The following is an 18,502-nucleotide window of genomic DNA, read 5'->3' as shown; positions in this document are numbered from 1 at the left end:
TGCTCTTTTCAGTCTCTTGGCTTCTCTTCAAATGTAAATTGACTGGAAGATCATCTTAGTGACTGTATTGCTGCCTCTAACCACTCATTGGGTCACTAATTATTAGTATGCATTTTGGCCGATGCTTTGTAAATGACCAAGTCCTTTTAAAATACGGCTGTAACTCTTAAATTGCCATTGCAGTAGAATGACACCTTCTTACTCAACAAACCTGTTCCTGTGTGTGTTACATCTGCTGGGAGGGACCATCGTTTTAGCTTAATAATGGTGACCTAAGGCCCAATCTAGCTCCTGTCATTGTCAATGGCAAAACTCTCTTATTGACTTCAGTGGGAGCAGGGTTGGGTGTAAAATAAATTTTTAGTGCTCTTAGCCCTGCAGAGTAGAGTCAGCAGAGCTCCAGCAAAGTGAGCAGAACTCTGTACCAGGTTCCAATCACTTACACCTGTGTAAGTTTCTTAACAGCAATGGGATTGCACAAGTGGCACTCAGACATTATTAAGATCACACCCCTGGGGGTATCACTAAGGGCAGCATTTGGCCTGCAGAACCTGTACTACCCAGGAGGATCCGTTAGGTGGGAAAAACCCAGCTTGCCTTTCAGCTCCCAGACTGAGATTGCAGGAAAAGCTTTTCCACTTGTAAACTGAGCACACAGGATCAGGAAATCCATGATGCAATAAACATGGAACCCCACAGGTGCTCTCTTTAGTATCCTTTTTTGATAGCAGAGCTGCATGGTAAGGTAGAAATTCCGAAGCTCTGACCTGAAAGCGAAACTGGCCTGTAATTCGCCTTTTCCAGTAGCTGCAAGGGTCAGGACAACATACTAATGATCAGCTGCGTGCCTTTCTTGCCGGTAAACTTGACCAACAAGCAATTTGTGTTTTTTCCAAAGATATAGGTACAACATTAACATGCACGTTTCTTATATTAAAAAATAAATGTAAGTGTTGGGTGAAAGGTCACCTTTGATTCTGAAATTTGGGTTCCTTTAAGGTATTAGATCAAAAGGCAGGCATCAATTTAAAAAGGAAAAATAAACTGATTTAAACCACCGCATTTTTATTTTGTACTATAAATAGAATTTCCCCATATTTCCCATTCCCTTACACAAATAAATGATACATATAGCTGAACGTGTAACATTAGTCAGTAAAATATCGGTATGAGTGGCTTCTAACCATGAGGTAAGCACGACCGTTCAGAAGGCACCTCCGCATTAGGTTACAGTAGCATACTTTACTACATAATATTGATGTCTCTTTACATGTTTCTGGTGATGTCATATGAAAATACCTCCTTTTAATCTAGGAATTACTGTATCAAATTACAATTCTTTTTGTTCCCCCTCTCCTTTGGCATTAGAGGCACTGAGGTGACAGAAGTCCGGCTGAAACAGCTTTGATTAGATGTGAGTATCATGACTATGAATTAAGATGTAAATTTCATTTTTTGTGCACTTAGCTGCCTTTCTCAGATGAAGATACCATCATTCATTCCACTGTATATAATGATAGTGTCTCTCTAGATTTTCATACAGGTGGGTGGCTTACTAGGCTTCCTCTGCTATTCTGGGTGGTCTTGACCTTTTGTCTCTTTCCAGTGGCACTTTATACAGCTTTGCGGTACCCTCTAGAGAGAAGTGCATACTTGACATAAAAACAAAAAAGGAATGTGCTGAGATATGCAGCCTCTTCTCAGTTGCTAAATTTGAGAGCACGTGTTAATAAACAACTTCAGACTTGAAGATGATTTTGTTTGTTTTCAGTTGGCGTGAGTACCTAGGTAAGGTTGTAATGGGGAAGAAAGATTAATGTAATGTTGACAAATGCATTTTCCACCTCTGGCGTGGCAGTGCTCTTATGCAATGGATGCAGCAAGCAGCATGACTTCATGGCAGCCTCATGTTGGACCGTGCAAAGGCTATAGCATTTTGGAAGACATAAAGGATTTGCAGCAATCTGGAATTGTAACAAGTGGTGCAGCTCTGAGCAAGCTGCTGTAAGAAAAGTTTCAATGTAGAGTTGAGGGAACATTGTAACTACTTCTTCCCAGACACCAGTACTGCCAGCTCCTGGATGGACATTTCCTTGTTCAGGTAACGATCGTACTGAGCCATGGTTAACTTTCCACTCTTTAAGGCATCCTCAATGGAAAATTCTTTGCCAGTCTTCCTGTCGAGGATCATGGAGGACTCCCCACTAGGTCCCTTTATTGAGATCTCTTCCCAGTCGCATTCCTGGCCCTTCAGCTTGACGAACAAGCTCCATTCGATGAGGCCAAGTTTGTGAGCTTCCTCTGGAGACATCTCCTTCCCAGTGTCGGGGTCTATGACCACAATGGAGCGCCGCAAGTGGTTCTCTCTCTGTTCTCTCTTGATGGCCACTGTCTTGAGGCGGTTCTGAAGTTGCTTAATCTCTGCATCTTTTTCACTGGATAACTTCTTGAGATCTTCCAGCTCTCTCTCCAAAGTCTGGAATCTGGAGTCCAGATTCACCCTGCTGTCAATCTGGGTCATGTTTCGTAAATCCTGAGCTTCTGTTGCTGTGAGCTCAATCTCGGACTGTAACCTCCTTGTTTCCAGCAGAAGATTCTGCTTTTCTAGGTGGAGCTTGTGGTTTTCCTCCCTCAAGAAATCTAGCTCCTTGGAGGATTTGGAATTGTTGAACTCCACCTCAGATAGTTTGGCCTCCAGGCGGTTGACATTTGCATCCAGCTCCCTCTTACGCCGACTCTCCTCCTCCAGGTTGCTCTTCAGCTTTTGAATCTCGTATTCGGTGTTCCCTTTATCCACTTGGATGCTCTCTGAAAAGACTACTTTCTCCTTTACCTCCATCTTCTCCAATGTGAGGAGCTTCTTCCTCAGGGCTTCCAGCTCAGCCTGCAGGACTTGCCTTCGGTGCTTCTCTTCCTCCAGCTCCAGCTTGAGGAGAGAGTGTTCTTTCTCTTGCTGCGGGTCTTGCTGGAGGATCACTTTCTGTTTCACGGTTACTCTCTCCATTGTCTCCTTCTCCTGCTGTTCCAGCTCGTTCAGCCTGACCTTCAGCCTCTGCACCTGAAATTCAGCCTCTCTGCGGGCCTGCCTCTCTTTCTCGAGCTCCTCCAACTGGCGCTCCAGCTCAGATCTCCTCCGTTGCAGCTTGCGTAGCTCTTCCCGCAGGGAGTCTATCTGCTTCAGCTCACTCTCAATGCTCTGAGAGAAGGAGTTGATCTCTGCTTTCAAGGCAGGATCTTGCTCAAACTTCACCACTTCCTGCTGGACCACTTTCTCCTTCACTTGTGACAGTTCCTCCTCTTTCTGTCTGATCTTCTCTTCCTGGAGCAGCCTCTCCCTCTCCAAGTCAATCTGCTTCTTTTGTTCCTCTGCTAGCTGAGCTCTCAGGGACTCCACTTCCTCCCTGGTCTTGGGGTCTTCCCGGTACTGCAGTATCTCTTGGACGACTTCCTTCATCTGCACTTGAGGTTTGGTGTCTTTCAAGGTCTGAATCTCTTGCTTCAGCTGGTAGATCTCCAGATCAGCTCTCTCAATCGCTCGGGTCCTGTCTACAATTTCTTCCCGGAGTCTCTGCAATTCCTTCTTGGTCTCAGGATCGGTCTTATACTTAATGACCTCCTTGATAATTTCTTTCACCTCCACCTGTCCGCTTCTGTTTCTCAGGTAAGCCAGCTCATTCTGGCAGCTCTTCAGCTGCTCTTCCCCACCTCGGTATCTCCTCTCCTGCTCCACCAGCTCCAGACGAAGGTTGGCTACTTCATTTTCAGCCTTGGGATCTGGGCGGACTATCTCACGTACTTTTTCTTGGACAACCACCTTAGCATTCTCCTCCTCCAGGACCTGGATCTTTCTGAGCAGCTCATCCTTCTCCCTCTCATTGGAACGGCCCTTGGACATCTCGTCTTCATACTGGCGTCGGAGCTCGTTCACCTCCCTCTCTGTTGCTAGGTCTTTCTCCACCTTCAGCACCTCCTTGACTGTGATCTTGCTCTCTGCAATGGCCCGCTCCTTCTCTAGCCGTTTCATCTTGTCCTGCAGGTAGCTGAGCTCCTCCTCTTGCTTCTGTCTCAGGGTGCTCTCCCTTTCCTTGTTCTCCTGCAGCATTCGGAACTCCGCCTCCAGCTGAGGGTCATTCTGCAGCTTCACCACCTCCTTCTCAGTAACCTTCTCCTGCTCTTTGTTCTTCTCATCAGACAGCACAGTGATTTGGTGGCGCAGGAGCGTGACCTCATTTTCTCTGGTTCCTTCCTGCCTCTTGAGGTCCTCCAGCTCTTCTTTCAATTTCAGGATTTCATCCGCTTGTGCCTTGTCCTGCTCAATACGCAGGACCTCCTTAACGATATACTCCTGGCCCCCTTCCCTCCTCTCATGCTCTAGGGCTCGCAGCTTCAGATTTAGGGTCTCCAGCTCATCCTGTAGCACCTGGTTCTTGCGTTGCTCTTCTGCCAGGCTTTGCTGCATTTTGTGGCAGCTCTCATCCAGCTGAGGGTCAGGCACTTTCTTCAGCAGTTCCTTCTTCAGCACAGTTTCCTGGGGCTTCTGTTTCTGTAGATGGAGGATGTCGTTCTGGATGGTTTTGATCTCCCCCTCTAGCTGCTGTCGACGTTGACTCTCGTCATCCAGCTCTTTCATTATTTTCCAGACTTCCTCCTGCGGCCTCTCGGACTTGCTAGTCTGGACAGACTCCTGCATTACTTGTACCTCTGGCTGCTGTCAGTGAAATAAAGAGTGCATGGTAAGGACAACCTTTCTCATTAGCAATCCCTACTTGGTGTACCTATCTTCCTTCAGCAGCAAAATGGTAAAACTACTGTGGGATAACTTCAAACTCTAATGGAGAGGTCCATTGAAAATGATTGAATATTGTATATTAGCAAGTCCATGTCCCTCCATCGAACTAGTGCATGGGTTCTTAACCACGGGTCATGGCCACCCCATCTTTCTCATACTACTCCATGGAAAATGTGTCTGGCTATGTGGGAAGGGGATCTGTGGGTGGCGCTCATATGAAAAAAGTTGAAAACCATTCAACTAGTGCATCCTAAGATTTACATAACACTCCCTCACACCAAATCGGGAGTGTGATGAAGTCATTGGGTGGGCTAGATTGTTCTTGATGGGTGGGCTCAAATTGGGTTCCTTCTGGGTGATGATTTCCAGGATATGACACATTAGCTAGATCTATTTCTAGTTGGTGAAAAACTGTGTGCAATTCTGCTTTATTAAATATTCTTGTAGAATAAATTGCTTACATAAAGTTAATCTACTTTAACGTATGCATAAACCTCCAAAATCCTTCATTGTGGTGCAGATGTGACCATCACCCAGCAGCTGTGATTTTAAGAGGAGGCACAGTGCATGTTTTAGAAGGTCAAGCTCCTAGTTTCATCTCTAGCTAAATCAATTCCTGCTATTCATCAGTTACCTGCCTCAGGAGATTCTGGGCAAATTCCAGGTTCTGCAGCCTCTGTTTATTGACAGCATTAACTTCAGTGAATTTAGCAGCCAGAATTGCTTCCTGTGAAACAGAAAGGCGTTCAGAGAAGGAAGTGGAACCAGAGCTGTTAATCAAGACTTTCTGAATAGAAACAAAACAAATGGCGACATGCAGGATAGGTAGGGAAGTATATGGCAGGGCAACTGGCTTTTTTCTCAAAACCTTCCCTCTTACTGTGATCTTGTGTTGTGGGCTCTGTTGGAGAGGTTCCATGCACAGAAATGGAGGTTACTTATCTGTAACTGAAAGTTCTTTGAGATGTGTATTCCATACATGGGATACGCAAGCGCACGATGGGTCTGTGTGTAGAATTTCTTGGAAGCAATATCTGTTGGCCTACATATGCTCCATAGCTCTCCTTGTGCTCCCAACTGAGGGCATAATGTGCGGTGTGGGCTGTCGCCTCTCCAGTTTCCTATTCTTATGACAGAGTAATGAATTCATGGGTGGGTGAGTAGTGGAATACAGATTGGGGCCATGCGTCTCAAAAGAACCTCCAGTTACAGGTAAGTAACCACCATTTCTTCTAAGTATGATGGTCCCTTTGTGTATTCTACATGTGGGAGATTAACAAGCAGTAGTCAAACAGGTGGTGGGTGTGAGGATGCAGAAATGATAGCTGACTGTAGTACTGCTGTTCCCATAGCCATATCTGCAGTCAATGACTGTTCCAGGGCATAATGTCTCGGGAAGGTATGCAAAGAGCTCCAAATAGCTGGCCTACATATCTCTAGTATGAGTATGTCTCTCACAGATGCAGCTGAAGTAGCTTGTCCCCTGGTGGAATGAGCCTTTACCCCTTCGGGGGAGAGGAGAGGGAAGGGGAATATCAGCTAGTTGGTAACAAAGGATAATTCAAAATAGATCTCAGATTGTAAGTCTCTGCCCAATATAGGTTGACCTCTTGATCACTTTGCTGCGGAAATAAATATAGTGTATATATCTTTCTAACCTCCTTTGTTCTTTGCAGATAAAAGGCTAAAGTCCTCCGAAGATCCAGAGCATGCAATCTTCACTTCAGAGGCATGTGATTTAGGAAAAAAATACAGATAAGTGGATGACCTGACTCATAAACTACCTTGGGTATGAATCTCGGGTGGGGGCATAGAGAGACCTTTCCTTTGTAGAAGGTAGTATACTGTGGGCCCACCATAAGCTCTCTCAGTTCACTGACTCTTCTGGCTGACATTATAGCTATCAGAAATGCCACCGTCATGGACAGATGGGTCAGAGTATGTGGACAGTGGCTCAAAGGGAATCTTAGTGAGAGATGATAGAACAAAACTGAGGTCCCAGGGAGATGCAAATTTCACCACTGGAGGAAAGGATCTGAAAATCCCTTTCAGAAATCTTGATGTGATGTGGGTGTAAAGATCGTATGGTTATCCATTGGAGGATGGAAAGCGCTGACTGCAAATGTAATACCTGAAGACTTAAGGGTAAGTAGATACTCTAAGATGCAGCGACTCCTGATTTGGGTGTGCGAATTTGCCCCCGTGTTGCATTAGAACAGGGGTCGGCAACCTTTCAGAAGTGGTGTGCCAAGTCTTCATTTATTCACTCTAATTTAAGGTTTCGTGCGCCAGTAATACATTTTAACGTTTTTAGAAGGTCTCTCTCTATAATAAGTAACTAAACTATTGTTGTATGTAAAGTAAATAAGGTTTTTAAAATGTTTAAGAAGCTTCATTTAAAATTAAATTAAAATGCAGATTTTATCAATTTAGTGTGATCCTTGCCCTTGCTTCTCCTTGCTGAGTTTTCCAATGTCTGGCATGTATTTGGATAGTTTAAGCTGCACACAGGTTTCTGAGTGATCAGTTGTTAACCGGCTCCGAGAGGGACAGAGGACAGATTTCGTGTGTGAAAATACCTGTTCACACAGGTATGTGGATCCAAATGCTGAAAGCATTGCAAATGCAGTTTTCTTCACAGTTAAATTTCACTGGCAGGGACATTCAGCAGGTCAGAATAGAGGCCCCATGATCTCTCTCGGTAGCTTTAAGTGCACTCCGCAGATCTCCAAACTTTGATACCCACAATTCTGAGCTTTTTAACTGAATGAGCTGTATTTTGAAATCTTCAACATCCATCCACTGAAATACAGACAAATCCAAGTCGCTTTTGTTGAACTTCTCAGGTTTAATTAGAAAAGAAAACGTTGGGCCAAATTGCTGGAAATCTTGAAATCTGTCAGAAAATTCTGATTCCAGTTCTTGCATGTACATTCCAATTTCATCGACACTGATAGTGCAACGTGTCGATAGCTCTTTTATGTGTTGGAAGTAGCAGAAAGTCGAATTTCAAATATCCCGAGAAAAAACTTCTAGTTTTACAACAAATGCCTTCCAAGTTTCATAAAGATCCAGAACCGTTTGCCCTGCACCCTAGAGATGGAGGTTGAGTTCGTTTAGGTGAGCGGTGATGTCAGTTAGAAACATGAGCTTACACAGCCACTATTCATCATCCAGTTCAGGGTAGTTTTGTCCTTTTTCCGACAAAAAGGCTTTGATTGCATCAAAACAGTTGCCACGACTTAGCCACCAAATGTTGCTGTTAAGTGAAATGAATGGACATCTAACTTTGCTTTCTTAGGAGCTGACATTTTGTCAAATGTACCCCTCAACTTACAATGGGGGAAAAAATCGCGACAGACGGCACGCACAACATCAAATGCAATGTGCTGTTCCACGTGACGTGATCATGATGTAAGCAGCAAATCAGGACTTTATCCACAAAGGAATTGGAAGGAAAGCATAGCCTAGGCAACCCTTCCTTGACATCAGGAGGACATCTCCCAATGAGTCTTTGCCCAGGACTGCTCTGGAGCAGTACTGAGGAAGCTTCCAAAAGGTCCCAAGCTGGCATTCCCAATTGAGCAAAGATGTCACTGAGAACCAAATCGTGAATCTCCCGTTAGTGGTTTTCAGGAAAGTGTCTTCTCAGACAGTCTGCTAAGGAATTTTGCACCCTGGGTAAGTACGATGAAGCTGCTGATAACCATTGTAAGGTATGTACATTCTGGTCTCCCAAGGGGTCCAGATGCCCTGTGCCTTGGGAAGGTCCATGTGCACACCCCAACCCAAGAGGGGGACATTGGTAATGATGGGTGCCTCGGGTGTTGGTCTGAGGAAAGGGGCACCTACCTTTTCTGGTTTTGTCCATCAGACGAGAGAGTCCTAATTCTTGGGCAGAATTGTGACCTTGTCATTTATGATGCCGTTCTCTGGGGGTACACTGAGAGAAGCAAGGCCTGTAGGCATTCTAGATGTAGCTTGTTGAATGGCATCACGTGTGCACGAAAGCCATGTGGCAAGGGAGGGAAAGGCAAGTTCTGAGTGACATCCTGGGTCTGAGAGTAACCTGGTTATGAAAGTGCTCAAATGTATTGAGAGGTAGATAGACTCGACTACAGTACGAGTGTAACGTGTTGCCCCTATGATGTCTATGCTCCTTGTGGGGCTGAGCAGAACACGGGTTGCCCTGTGGACCTCCTTGTAGGAGTTGCCTCTGAGAAGTCAGTCATCAAGGTACGGGAAGACTGTAAATCCTTCTCTTCTCATCCAAGCAGCCACAACTGGAAAAAACTTTGTAAACATGCTGGATGTTGTGGCCATACTGAAGGGGAGGACTCTGGATTGGTAATGGTCTTGGTTGAAGAGGAACCTGAAGAACCTCCTATGGGCTGGCTGGATATCCATATGAAAATATGCATCTTTCATGTTGAGGGCTGCGAACAAGGTCCGGGAATATAGGACCTAATAGGAACAGTGAACTTGGATGGGGGAGGGCAAAGATGTACGTCTCCCTGGAAGACATCTCCAGCCATCCTGGAGTATGAGGAGAGTCCATTCCTGGAGCCTCTCTGGTCACCCTTTGGGGCCACATTGCTGTCTGAGTTCCTGAAGTGGATGGAAGCACTACGAGCTATGTATACCTCATCTTCACCACCGGCGCAAGTGCTGGAACCATAGGATTCATACCCTTGCATGCCGCCGCCTCCTTGTCAAGAAGATTTAGTTGGAACTGAGACCTTAGTACCCATGCACACTGGCTCTCTCGACTCTGATGGGGTCAGGGAGGGAATCCCTTCTTTTTGGGACTGGCATATTAAGGACAAGTCCCTTACTTTCCTGTAAAGCCTTTTCTTTAGGCTTATCAGACTTAGCCTCTGTTCCCAAGCTTGTGCTCAGGGAGGCACTGCCTGCTGAGGGGAGTGAGGGAGATGAGTCTCTGATCCACATCTTATTGGGGCTTCATTGCCTTTTCCAGGAGGTGTTTTCTGAGTCTGTTCCCAATCCTCATGAGTTCTGGGGAGAAGAGAGAGGCAGATGCTGCACTTGTCAGAAATATGAGCCTCAGCCAGGCAATAGAGGCAGCGTTGATGTTTGTCATTCACAGAAGAGGAACGAGGGCAGGAAACAGTTTTTGAATCCTGGGACCTGCGCATAATCAGCCTGCACCACCTTTTATATCCTTGGTTGGGAGCATGAAAGCTACAGCACCCGTGCGGGCCAGCAGACAGCCATTGCGTATTCTGCATGTGGAGTACCAAGAGGGGCCATCGCTCAAAGAAGAACAATAGTTTCCCTTCCTGCAACCTGCTCTACCAAATGTGTGTAACAGGTAGGACAACTGGGGACTCATGTGGGCAACTTCAGCTACGTGGTGCAATATACGACGAAGGATGAGCTAAGATAGCCAAACAGTGGGTTATACAGCTATAAAGTAGCTTGAAAACTTGCATGGTCTTTGCGTAGTATCTATAGCTTACACCAAGAATTTTAACCCCTAAAACCTGTCCTTCCAGCTGAAAGTCGTGTTGGGGGAGATTTCACTGGAACAAAGTGCAGGCTCAGGTACTTTTTTCTCACCCTTCCCAAAAATCTTTGGGATGCTAGATAATTGATCCACTAATGGTGCTGAAGAATTCCCAACCCTGAATGAGGCTGAGGTCACAGAAGGGAAAATCATCGTCCTTACAATCACTGATGGCTCCTCAAAGCCATATCCCAGGCTTAGCCTCTCTCAACCCCATCACTGCTTTACCTCTTCTTTCACTTTGGCAGCTGGAGACTGGAGTCTGGGTCTCTTGTTCATGTAGCCATTCCGTCCATTTTCCAGGTCGAGAATGGATCGTAACTTCTCTGCTTCCAGTTCATAGTCCTGCAGGAGAGTGGTGATGTTAGAGAGGTGAGGATGCAGGTCCTCCTGACCTATGCGCCTCACCGCTTGTGAATGGACCCAAACTTTCACCTGTCTTTACTCCAACCCTTGGTCGTCTTTTAAGTAGCTAATTTAGAATGATGGGTCTACAGCAACATCAGTGAGACCTTTCTATCTCATTGGGAATTCCAGTTCAGGCATTGCCTGTCGTGTCTACCCTGCTAATGCACCTTCGTGGTTGTATTGCGACTTCCGTATGAAGTGCTTTAAAGTCACTTATCTTCAAGAAGGGAGAATTGACCCCTTTACATACAGGGAAACTGAGACAGATATGTTAACTGACGGGACAAAGGTCACAGAGGGAGTTGCTGTGAGAGCAGGGATTGGAACTAAGCTGTCCTTACCTCCCCCATCTTTTTGCTCCGTCACTGGGCCGCAGTGGTTTGTTTTTGGCAGCCATTGCTATCCTATCCCCTATTTCGGTTCGGGAAGGAATTTCCCCCCGGGTCAGACTGGCAGACACCCTGGGGCGGTGGAAGTTCACCTTCCTCTGCTGCCTGGGCATGGGTCACTTGCAGGTTTAAACCAGTGTAAATGGTGGATTCTCAGTAACTTTGAAGTCTTCAAACCGTGATTTGAGGACTTCAGTAACTCAGCCAGAGGTTAGAGGTCTATTTCATGAGTGGGTGGGGGAGGTTCTGCGGCCTGCAATGTGGAGGAGTTCAAACTAGATGATCATGATGGACCCTTCTGACTTTAAAGTCTGAATCTACTGAAAACGCCTCTGGTGACAGAATCACACTCCTTACCTTCACTGCCTGCTGGTACCGCTGGGCATCAGCGGAGACTTTCTGTACCTCGTGCTCCTTTTGTGCAATATCACCCAGCAGCGTCTATAAACAGACAAACGGCACAGGAAAAGCATGAACCAAGCAGTATGGTATTTTAGAGGGCTCCAGTTAAAGCTACACCTAGGGGATGGTCTGAATTCTTTTCTTTGTTTCCTCAATTCTCTGAACATGATTTGAATGGGTGCAGCTGCCCCTCACCTATTTTCTGGCTCATTGGAGGGTTCTCCTCCCAGTGGGACATGTCCCCTCCAGGGTAGTACTCATGGGCAAAGTGCAGTAGCACTGAATAATTCTGTGTTAAGGACAGCACTAGACTTCAGATTGAGGTGGATTTCCAGTGCCCTACCTCTGTATTAGCTAAGCAGGAACTCTTCATCAAACGAACAAGGACATATTTACCCCCACCTATCCTTAACCCCTGTTGGAGCCGCTGCTGGCATCTCCCCATGCAGCAGTCCTGATCAATGTTGGTGACTCTGAATGTGAAGTGTGGGGAAGATGTTGAGAGGCTCCCTGCAGTATGTGGCTCAGAGGAGAAGGAATTACCATTTGGTTCTTCAGCTTCGTTTCCACTTGTTGGATGTTGTCCGTCTCCTGCGGCTCATAATTCGGAATGTTACAAAGAAACTGGTTGACTTCATTGTAGCCGGAGCGATAGGTGGAATAGGATGATTTTGCTTTCTGCAGGGTCTGAGATCTGCAAGGGGGATATGAGATGTAATACTTCCCAAGCTACTACAGTTTCTGCAAATGTCTCTGGCCCCACCCCTCCCACAGACACAAACTTGGGGCCTGAGTTTTCCCCCAGGAGGAGTCGTCTTCTGCAGGATCCTACGTAGTATTTCCTAGGAGGTCTTTTCTTCAGGTCATGTTAAAACATGCTGTGGTTTTATACTCCTTCCTCTGCTTGCAGGTCTAGGTCAGGGCGGAGGGTTGTGAAATTCAGCTGTGCTGTATATAACAAAGCACTCCATACAGGGCCCATCTCTCACCGGTCTATTATGGACCCCAAGCACCAACAGTTTGTCAAACCACACTATGATTAGCTCGGAGGATGCGGTGGAATCCACGGTGACATTGGAATATAACTATCAATAGGCATGGCAGCGTACAGTGTGCCAGCCCAAAAAGCGTCTGTGTCCTGAGAATCTTAGAATCCAAAGATGTGCGTGCAATAGAGCACAGACCCGACTAAGTCAAAGCAAGCAGTGGGGTGGGGCCAGCATAGGCAGTGTCATTGCCTAGTTGGGTATTAAGGGAATCATTGGGTGGTGGAGTATGTGGCCAGCAAGTGCTTGGAGGTTATGTCAGGCGTCTGGCACAGTGTGAAGGCGGCTGGGTAGTGGAGAGTGGGTGAAAGAGGAAGGGAGTGCGAGTGGAGTGTAGGTAAAAGAAGCAGAAGGTGGGTAAGGACAAATACATGCAAAGCTCTGAAGGGGCTTGATCTTGATGTGGAAAGGAAATGAAGGCCGGTGAAGGGAGGACACGTAGTCAGAGGCAGGAGGGAGAAGCTGTGCTGGAGGGGAATTCATTCATCCTTCCTTCAGCCCTTGTGGAGAAACTGGTCAGTCTTATAACAACTCCAGTCTCCACTAAGAGAGCGCTTAAGCGCCAAAGGCCATCCGGATCTGCTCAGCCTACCCATGCTGAAGAACCATCCATGCCTCCTTCCCTAGACCTGTAATGCCAAACTTCCATCAGCTCTAGATGCATCCATGTTGATCATCCATCCCTGTATCCGTAGGGACCATATTGCAATTCCTCCAGACTTGATTCCATTCCTATCAGTTGTATTCTGTTGTAAAAATCCATGTGCTAGGAGACAAGGGACTCCCTCTCCTAACCTGTATCTCCAGTGCTCAGCCAACAGCCTGTCCTGGAGCCTCACCTGTGGTCAATTTGCTTGCTGAGGTTGTTGAAGCGCTGGTTGAGTTTGTGGAGCTCAGCTTCCTGGCGTTCGAGGTCAGGGCAGTGCTCCTGAAAGCGGCTGGCAAGGGTGGTGGAGCACGTCTTTGTTTTTTGCAAATTCTGCTCTGCCTCATTAAGCAGAGACTTCTTGGACTGCAGCTCCACGCCCATGGCCTGGAATGGGAGTAGGAGAACGATAGGGTTGTTAAATCCTAGACTTTCACCAAGTATCTCTCTGACATAGCTTAGCTGCGGTTCTAGCTTTAAAGAAAGAAGTTCGCTGATCACTCATGAGTGTTCCTTGCATTCCTACTCCTCTAACCCTTTCACCCCTGAATTCTTTGCTACCCCATCCAATTGCACCTAGATCATGACTCATAGGGTGAGGGGCATGGCAAATATTACTTCAGCTGATGTGGTTAAACCAGTTAGGAAAGGCTTGGCTCGGTGCAAAATTTCGTCGGTATGCAGGATCCTTCTTTAGATCTAAGTGATTGACTGCTGCCCAGCCCTGCAAAGACCATGGATGCAAAGCAAGAAGGAAGAATGCTCGGCCTGCTTCCAGTGAAATGGGTGTGGTGCTCTGCATCAGAATACCCTTCTGTTCCAGCAGCACCCGGCATCGGCATTGCGGGCGATGTTAGAGGATGGCCAGGCTTGTGCTAATGCTACAGATGGTGCTGTGTCCTGGCTGTGGAAGGGTGACACTCACGCCCCAGGCCTGGGGATTCTAGACAAAGGCTAGGAGCCATCCAGTAGATCTGTTGGGGAGGAAACCACTTCTCTCTTATTCTGACTTCCCCCTTTTCTTAATTTTTAAGGTAACAGTGTTTGTGAAAAGTGCTGAAGATTTAAGTCCTTTGTCCCTGTCACTGCAATAGCTTTTGCATGCTTACCTGCACCCTGTTCCTGAGAGACACATCTAGAGGCTGTCAGGCATTGGCCCATTGAGTTCTTGGCCTTTCCATTGAGCTTACCCACAAGGATGCAGATTGGGATAGGTGACTTTTCTGATGGATACCCATTGACTAGGACCTAGAGGTTGCTACTCAGCTGTGTGGTCCCTGAGCAATTCTATCATCCGAATTCCAGTGGTAGCCCTATAGTCAAGTCAGTAGTGCCTGCCAGGCATTAGAATTTTGGCTTGGTGAGTTAGGAGGCTCTCATTTAAGGGATGCACATTGGTGGCAATGAGGCAGGGACCGTCCCCCTGCATGAGCACCATGTGCTGAGAATCCCTTGTGCTCCAATGAAGTCTGTACAGAGACCACCCACTGTCAAGCAACCTCGTGTCTCAGGACTGCTGACACATTGATGAAAATGGAACGAGTCCAAGTCTTTTCTCCACCTTTGTTGAAGATCATCTCCACTAACCCATTGGTGTTTTGGTTGGTCCCTTGAGCAGACACCTGGGCCAGGTTTTCTAGGATTTGTCTGTTTATTGAGCATGTTGATAGGTTAGAGAACCGGTTGAAGGAACCACTTACCAAGAGCTCCTCTTTCTTATGATCTAGGGCCCGCAAGTCCTCTGGCACAGTATCCTCTGTCACCAGTTTGTTTTCATATGCAGACAGCAGGTCTCTGCCTTGCTGAAGGCTCTTCTCAAGGCGATTGGCCACATCCACCCTGTAAATACAAGAAGAATGTTACTGCATTCCCCTGCCACCACTGAAAAGTCTGGATTAAGCCCAGCGGGAGCTATAACGTACTTTTCCTGGGCAGCACCGAGCAGTTGGACCACTTGGTCGTACTTCTTCTTAGTGTCCTCTACCTTGTTCCTCAACAAGGTGGCATTGCCTGTGTTGGGCACTGTGTCAATAAAAGCCTCACACTCCTGGATCTTCTTTGCTTTTTCAGGCTCGATGCAGCGGACCTCATTGGAGATGTTCTGCAATGAGAAGAAAGTCCTTACAGACACTGTACAGGGCTCTAGCGACTGGATGATGAACAAGGCAGCAGCTCCTGGCTGCCTTGGGCCGGCAGGGAGGTTTGCACTGAGGAAGGCCCCCTGTTCCAGATATGTGGGGAGGATTTTGTGCCAGGTGGGTCTCAGCCTGTTGAGACAAGGTGATGTTTCTTGAGGGCACTGAGGATCAAACAGCAGCATAGTTGCTCCAGGATGGCATTTCTTTGTAGGATCATGCCATTGTGATGCAGGGATGAAACTGCAAACTGTGTTAAGGGTTTTGGACCCAAGCATCCAATATTCCCTCATCCACCCTATTTTAATGTTCAAGACTGTGTCCCCTCCGTTCACTCTACCTCTATCCCACTCGTATTCTTTCTGTACACTGAGGCCCTTAATGAATAGCTCCTACCTATGTTATGGCCATTTTATCTTACTAGCTGTTTCCTTTCTGACTGCATCACGGTAGGAAGAGAGATCTGAATTTCCTGCCAAGACAATGGCAGGGGTCTCATCACTCAGAGCAAGAAGCTTGGCTTGCTTTGTATGTTCAAGGAATCTGCCAGGGCTGTTAATGGAAAAGGAGAAGCCATCTAATTGCATGCAAGCAATGATGCTTTTGGGAGTTGGTGCATGAGGAGCAATTGCATCTAAGAATAGTGACATTTTGGTACCTTTCCTTTTCTTTCCTAATACAGGGAGAGGGGTTTTATGGAGTTAGGCTTGCAGCTGTGCATTGGCAGCCATGAGGTTGGTAGCTGAATAAACAGACATTCAAATGATCCTTTTATAGTCATAGGGTGATTCTCTAGTTGGCTTTTCTACTGTGGTGTTTCCTGTGCCAAGGTTGCTTTCATGGCTCTTGCTACAGTAATTAGCCTATGAAGTGGGCAAATGACCTTCCCTATCTTCTTCTCCATGTCTGTTACCTTAAGGTCCTTTGAGCGCTCAGCACTGTCCTGCACTGCCCGGCTGTGCTCCAGTGGGGGGCGTAGGTTTGCTGTTATTGCCTTCTCCTGCTTGTCTAGGTCGCTGTTCACTTTCTCCAGTCCCGCTAGCAGCTGGCGCACCTGTATGGATGCAGCGTCTAGATAACCAGAGGATGTTGAGTTAGAGGCCATGGGAAGTACGGGCTGGGGTTAGACCCAGACACAGAGAGAGAGAGAGAGAGAGGGAGCTGGGTGAAAACCAAAACCCCAGCTCCTCCTACCGCGATCCTGCCCCCAACCCTTGGACCTTTGGGCTATTAGAAATCTGCATCTTAGCTTGGTGGCTCCAGTCCGTTTCTTGATGCTGCTCCGTGGCCAGCATGAAAAAAGCCATTGCAGGAGGTGCTTCACCATGCACAGCTGGGGTCCATGATACAACTGAGGCACAGAGACTGAGTGACCTGCCTGACTCCCTGTTCCAGCAACGCCATCCCATTATTTCCGTGAGAAGAAAATAAGATGGTCACTTGTGGTGGCTGTGGCAGCTACTTTATCCCATTTTACCTTTGAAGAGAACAGAAGTGCTGGGAGCTATCAGACATCCATACAGCTGACTACAGAGCAAACTATCTTCCGGCAGGATGAAGAGAAGGAGAAATCTCTTGCAGGTCCTGGCCAAGAACATATGGAGAACCAGGTGACCCAAGAATGGAAGCCAGAGCCCACTGCCACCGGTTCAAACTGAACTCCCAATATTCTTTGGTGCTCCTGACCCTAAGACTCTGCAAAGGCTTTGTCAAAAGGATCCAAGTATGAAGACTCACCTCCAATGCCATCAGCCTTCAGCCTTTCACAGCGTTGCTGTAGTGCATTCTTGCTGCTGGCTGTTTTCTGCTTCACGCTCTGATACTGACTGGCAATGCTATACAATGAGACAGTGTGTGAATTGAGGTTAGGGCCTGTTCCTTCACCCTTTCAGTGTCATATGCATCCAGTTGGCCAGTAACATCAGGACTGTCACCCATGTGCCATCGAACCTATTGCCCCTGCCATATGGGAGAGCATTTCACCATAACCAAGGGACTTCTCCTACTCACAAAGGTGCATCTCCCTCTCTGGACAAAGCCCTGATGGTGGTAGCATGACCCAACCACTGTTGTTCAGCTGCACTGAGCCCCTAAGCGTGGGCAAAGCTGGTGTCCTTTCCAGTCCCCCTGCAGAGGAAGTGGAGAAAGGGGCTGCCTTGAATTGCTTTCTGGCAACCCGGCTCTGGTGCTGGTGGATGGGCAGAGCAGGGCTGCTGGGTTCTGGAAAGAGCCATTTGCTCCTCCCCTGACAATAGCAGGGTTGCCATAAGGTGGAGACTTGGAGGGCTGTGAGGGGAATATAGGACAGTCCCACTAACATTGCTGTGTCGAAACAGTCCCTGAATCTGCCTGGCTGGTGTCTGTATTTGTAGCACTAAGTGTGAATGGTCACAGAGCACATTTGAATTCTGGTCACGTGCCACCTGATGCATGCTGGGCATACTCTAAGAAGCTTCTGCAGCTCACAAAGTGCTTTATCAAGGAGGGTCAGCAACCTTATCTCCATTTTCCACTGAGAGAGAGCAGCCTTGACCACTGAGGAGCTAAGTATATTTAATAGCTTCTTGCTGCATTTCTCTCTCGGGACAGGAAGGGTTTAGGTTTCAGAAAAGCTAGGAGGACAAACTGCCTTGGTCAGGCCTTAACCCTAGAGCGTGGCCCAGTGAAGCACTTTCCACCCCTGTGGATTCATTTCCATGATTCCGTGTTGCTTTGGTTCAGAAAGAGCAAAGTGTTACCCACGTGTGTCTTAGGCACAGCAGGAAGGAGAAGCTCCAGTCACACCCTAGCTCAGGCTACACTGAAAAGGGGCCTGACTGCACGTACTTGTCAGTGAGAGCTAGCGCTTCGGGGTCTGTGGGAGGAATCATGAAGCAGACCCCCGGGATGCGGATCTTGTTTCCTGAGTTGTCTGTTACATCCCAGATGTCACCGTTGTTCTTAGTCAGGGTGTATCGGGCTCCACGGGTAACCTGGCCCTAGGGCAGAAATCAGTCACAGCTGCCAGTCAGTTAATAACTACCACCACTCTGGTCTAGTACACGCATGCCTGGGACACAGGCCCGGGTGGGGCCCTGTCTGGCCAACCTGGCTAACACACAGCCCTACAGCTTTTCCCAGGCAGGCATGTGTTCCCACCCCCGCCATCAGGTGAGTAGTA

The 18,502-nt window shown here is 47.3% G+C and overlaps 1 protein-coding gene across 1 annotated transcript in view; it reads right to left on the bottom strand.

Annotated features, from left to right (window-relative positions):
- Positions 1–1,045: 1,045 nt before the first annotated feature.
- PPL (periplakin) overlaps positions 1,046–18,502 on the bottom strand; it is a 54,689-nt gene continuing 37,232 nt past the window's right edge. Inside the window, exons 12-22 of the mRNA XM_007055837.4 lie at positions 18,169–18,320; positions 17,080–17,177; positions 16,256–16,413; positions 15,130–15,308; positions 14,908–15,046; positions 13,401–13,594; positions 12,059–12,209; positions 11,471–11,554; positions 10,545–10,661; positions 5,424–5,516; positions 1,046–4,708 (exon numbers count right to left, since the gene is read on the bottom strand). Of these exons, the coding sequence (XP_007055899.2) occupies positions 2,045–4,708; positions 5,424–5,516; positions 10,545–10,661; positions 11,471–11,554; positions 12,059–12,209; positions 13,401–13,594; positions 14,908–15,046; positions 15,130–15,308; positions 16,256–16,413; positions 17,080–17,177; positions 18,169–18,320 (4,029 nt within the window). The 3' untranslated portion in view covers positions 1,046–2,044. The remainder of the gene's footprint in view (positions 4,709–5,423; positions 5,517–10,544; positions 10,662–11,470; positions 11,555–12,058; positions 12,210–13,400; positions 13,595–14,907; positions 15,047–15,129; positions 15,309–16,255; positions 16,414–17,079; positions 17,178–18,168; positions 18,321–18,502) is intronic.

This window comes from Chelonia mydas, chromosome 10 (genome assembly GCF_015237465.2).
Source record: "Chelonia mydas isolate rCheMyd1 chromosome 10, rCheMyd1.pri.v2, whole genome shotgun sequence".
In the NCBI taxonomy this organism is placed as follows: domain Eukaryota; kingdom Metazoa; phylum Chordata; order Testudines; family Cheloniidae; genus Chelonia; species Chelonia mydas.
The sequence above is the reverse complement of the archived record's forward strand: the minus strand, read 5'-3'. Positions and strand labels throughout refer to the sequence as shown.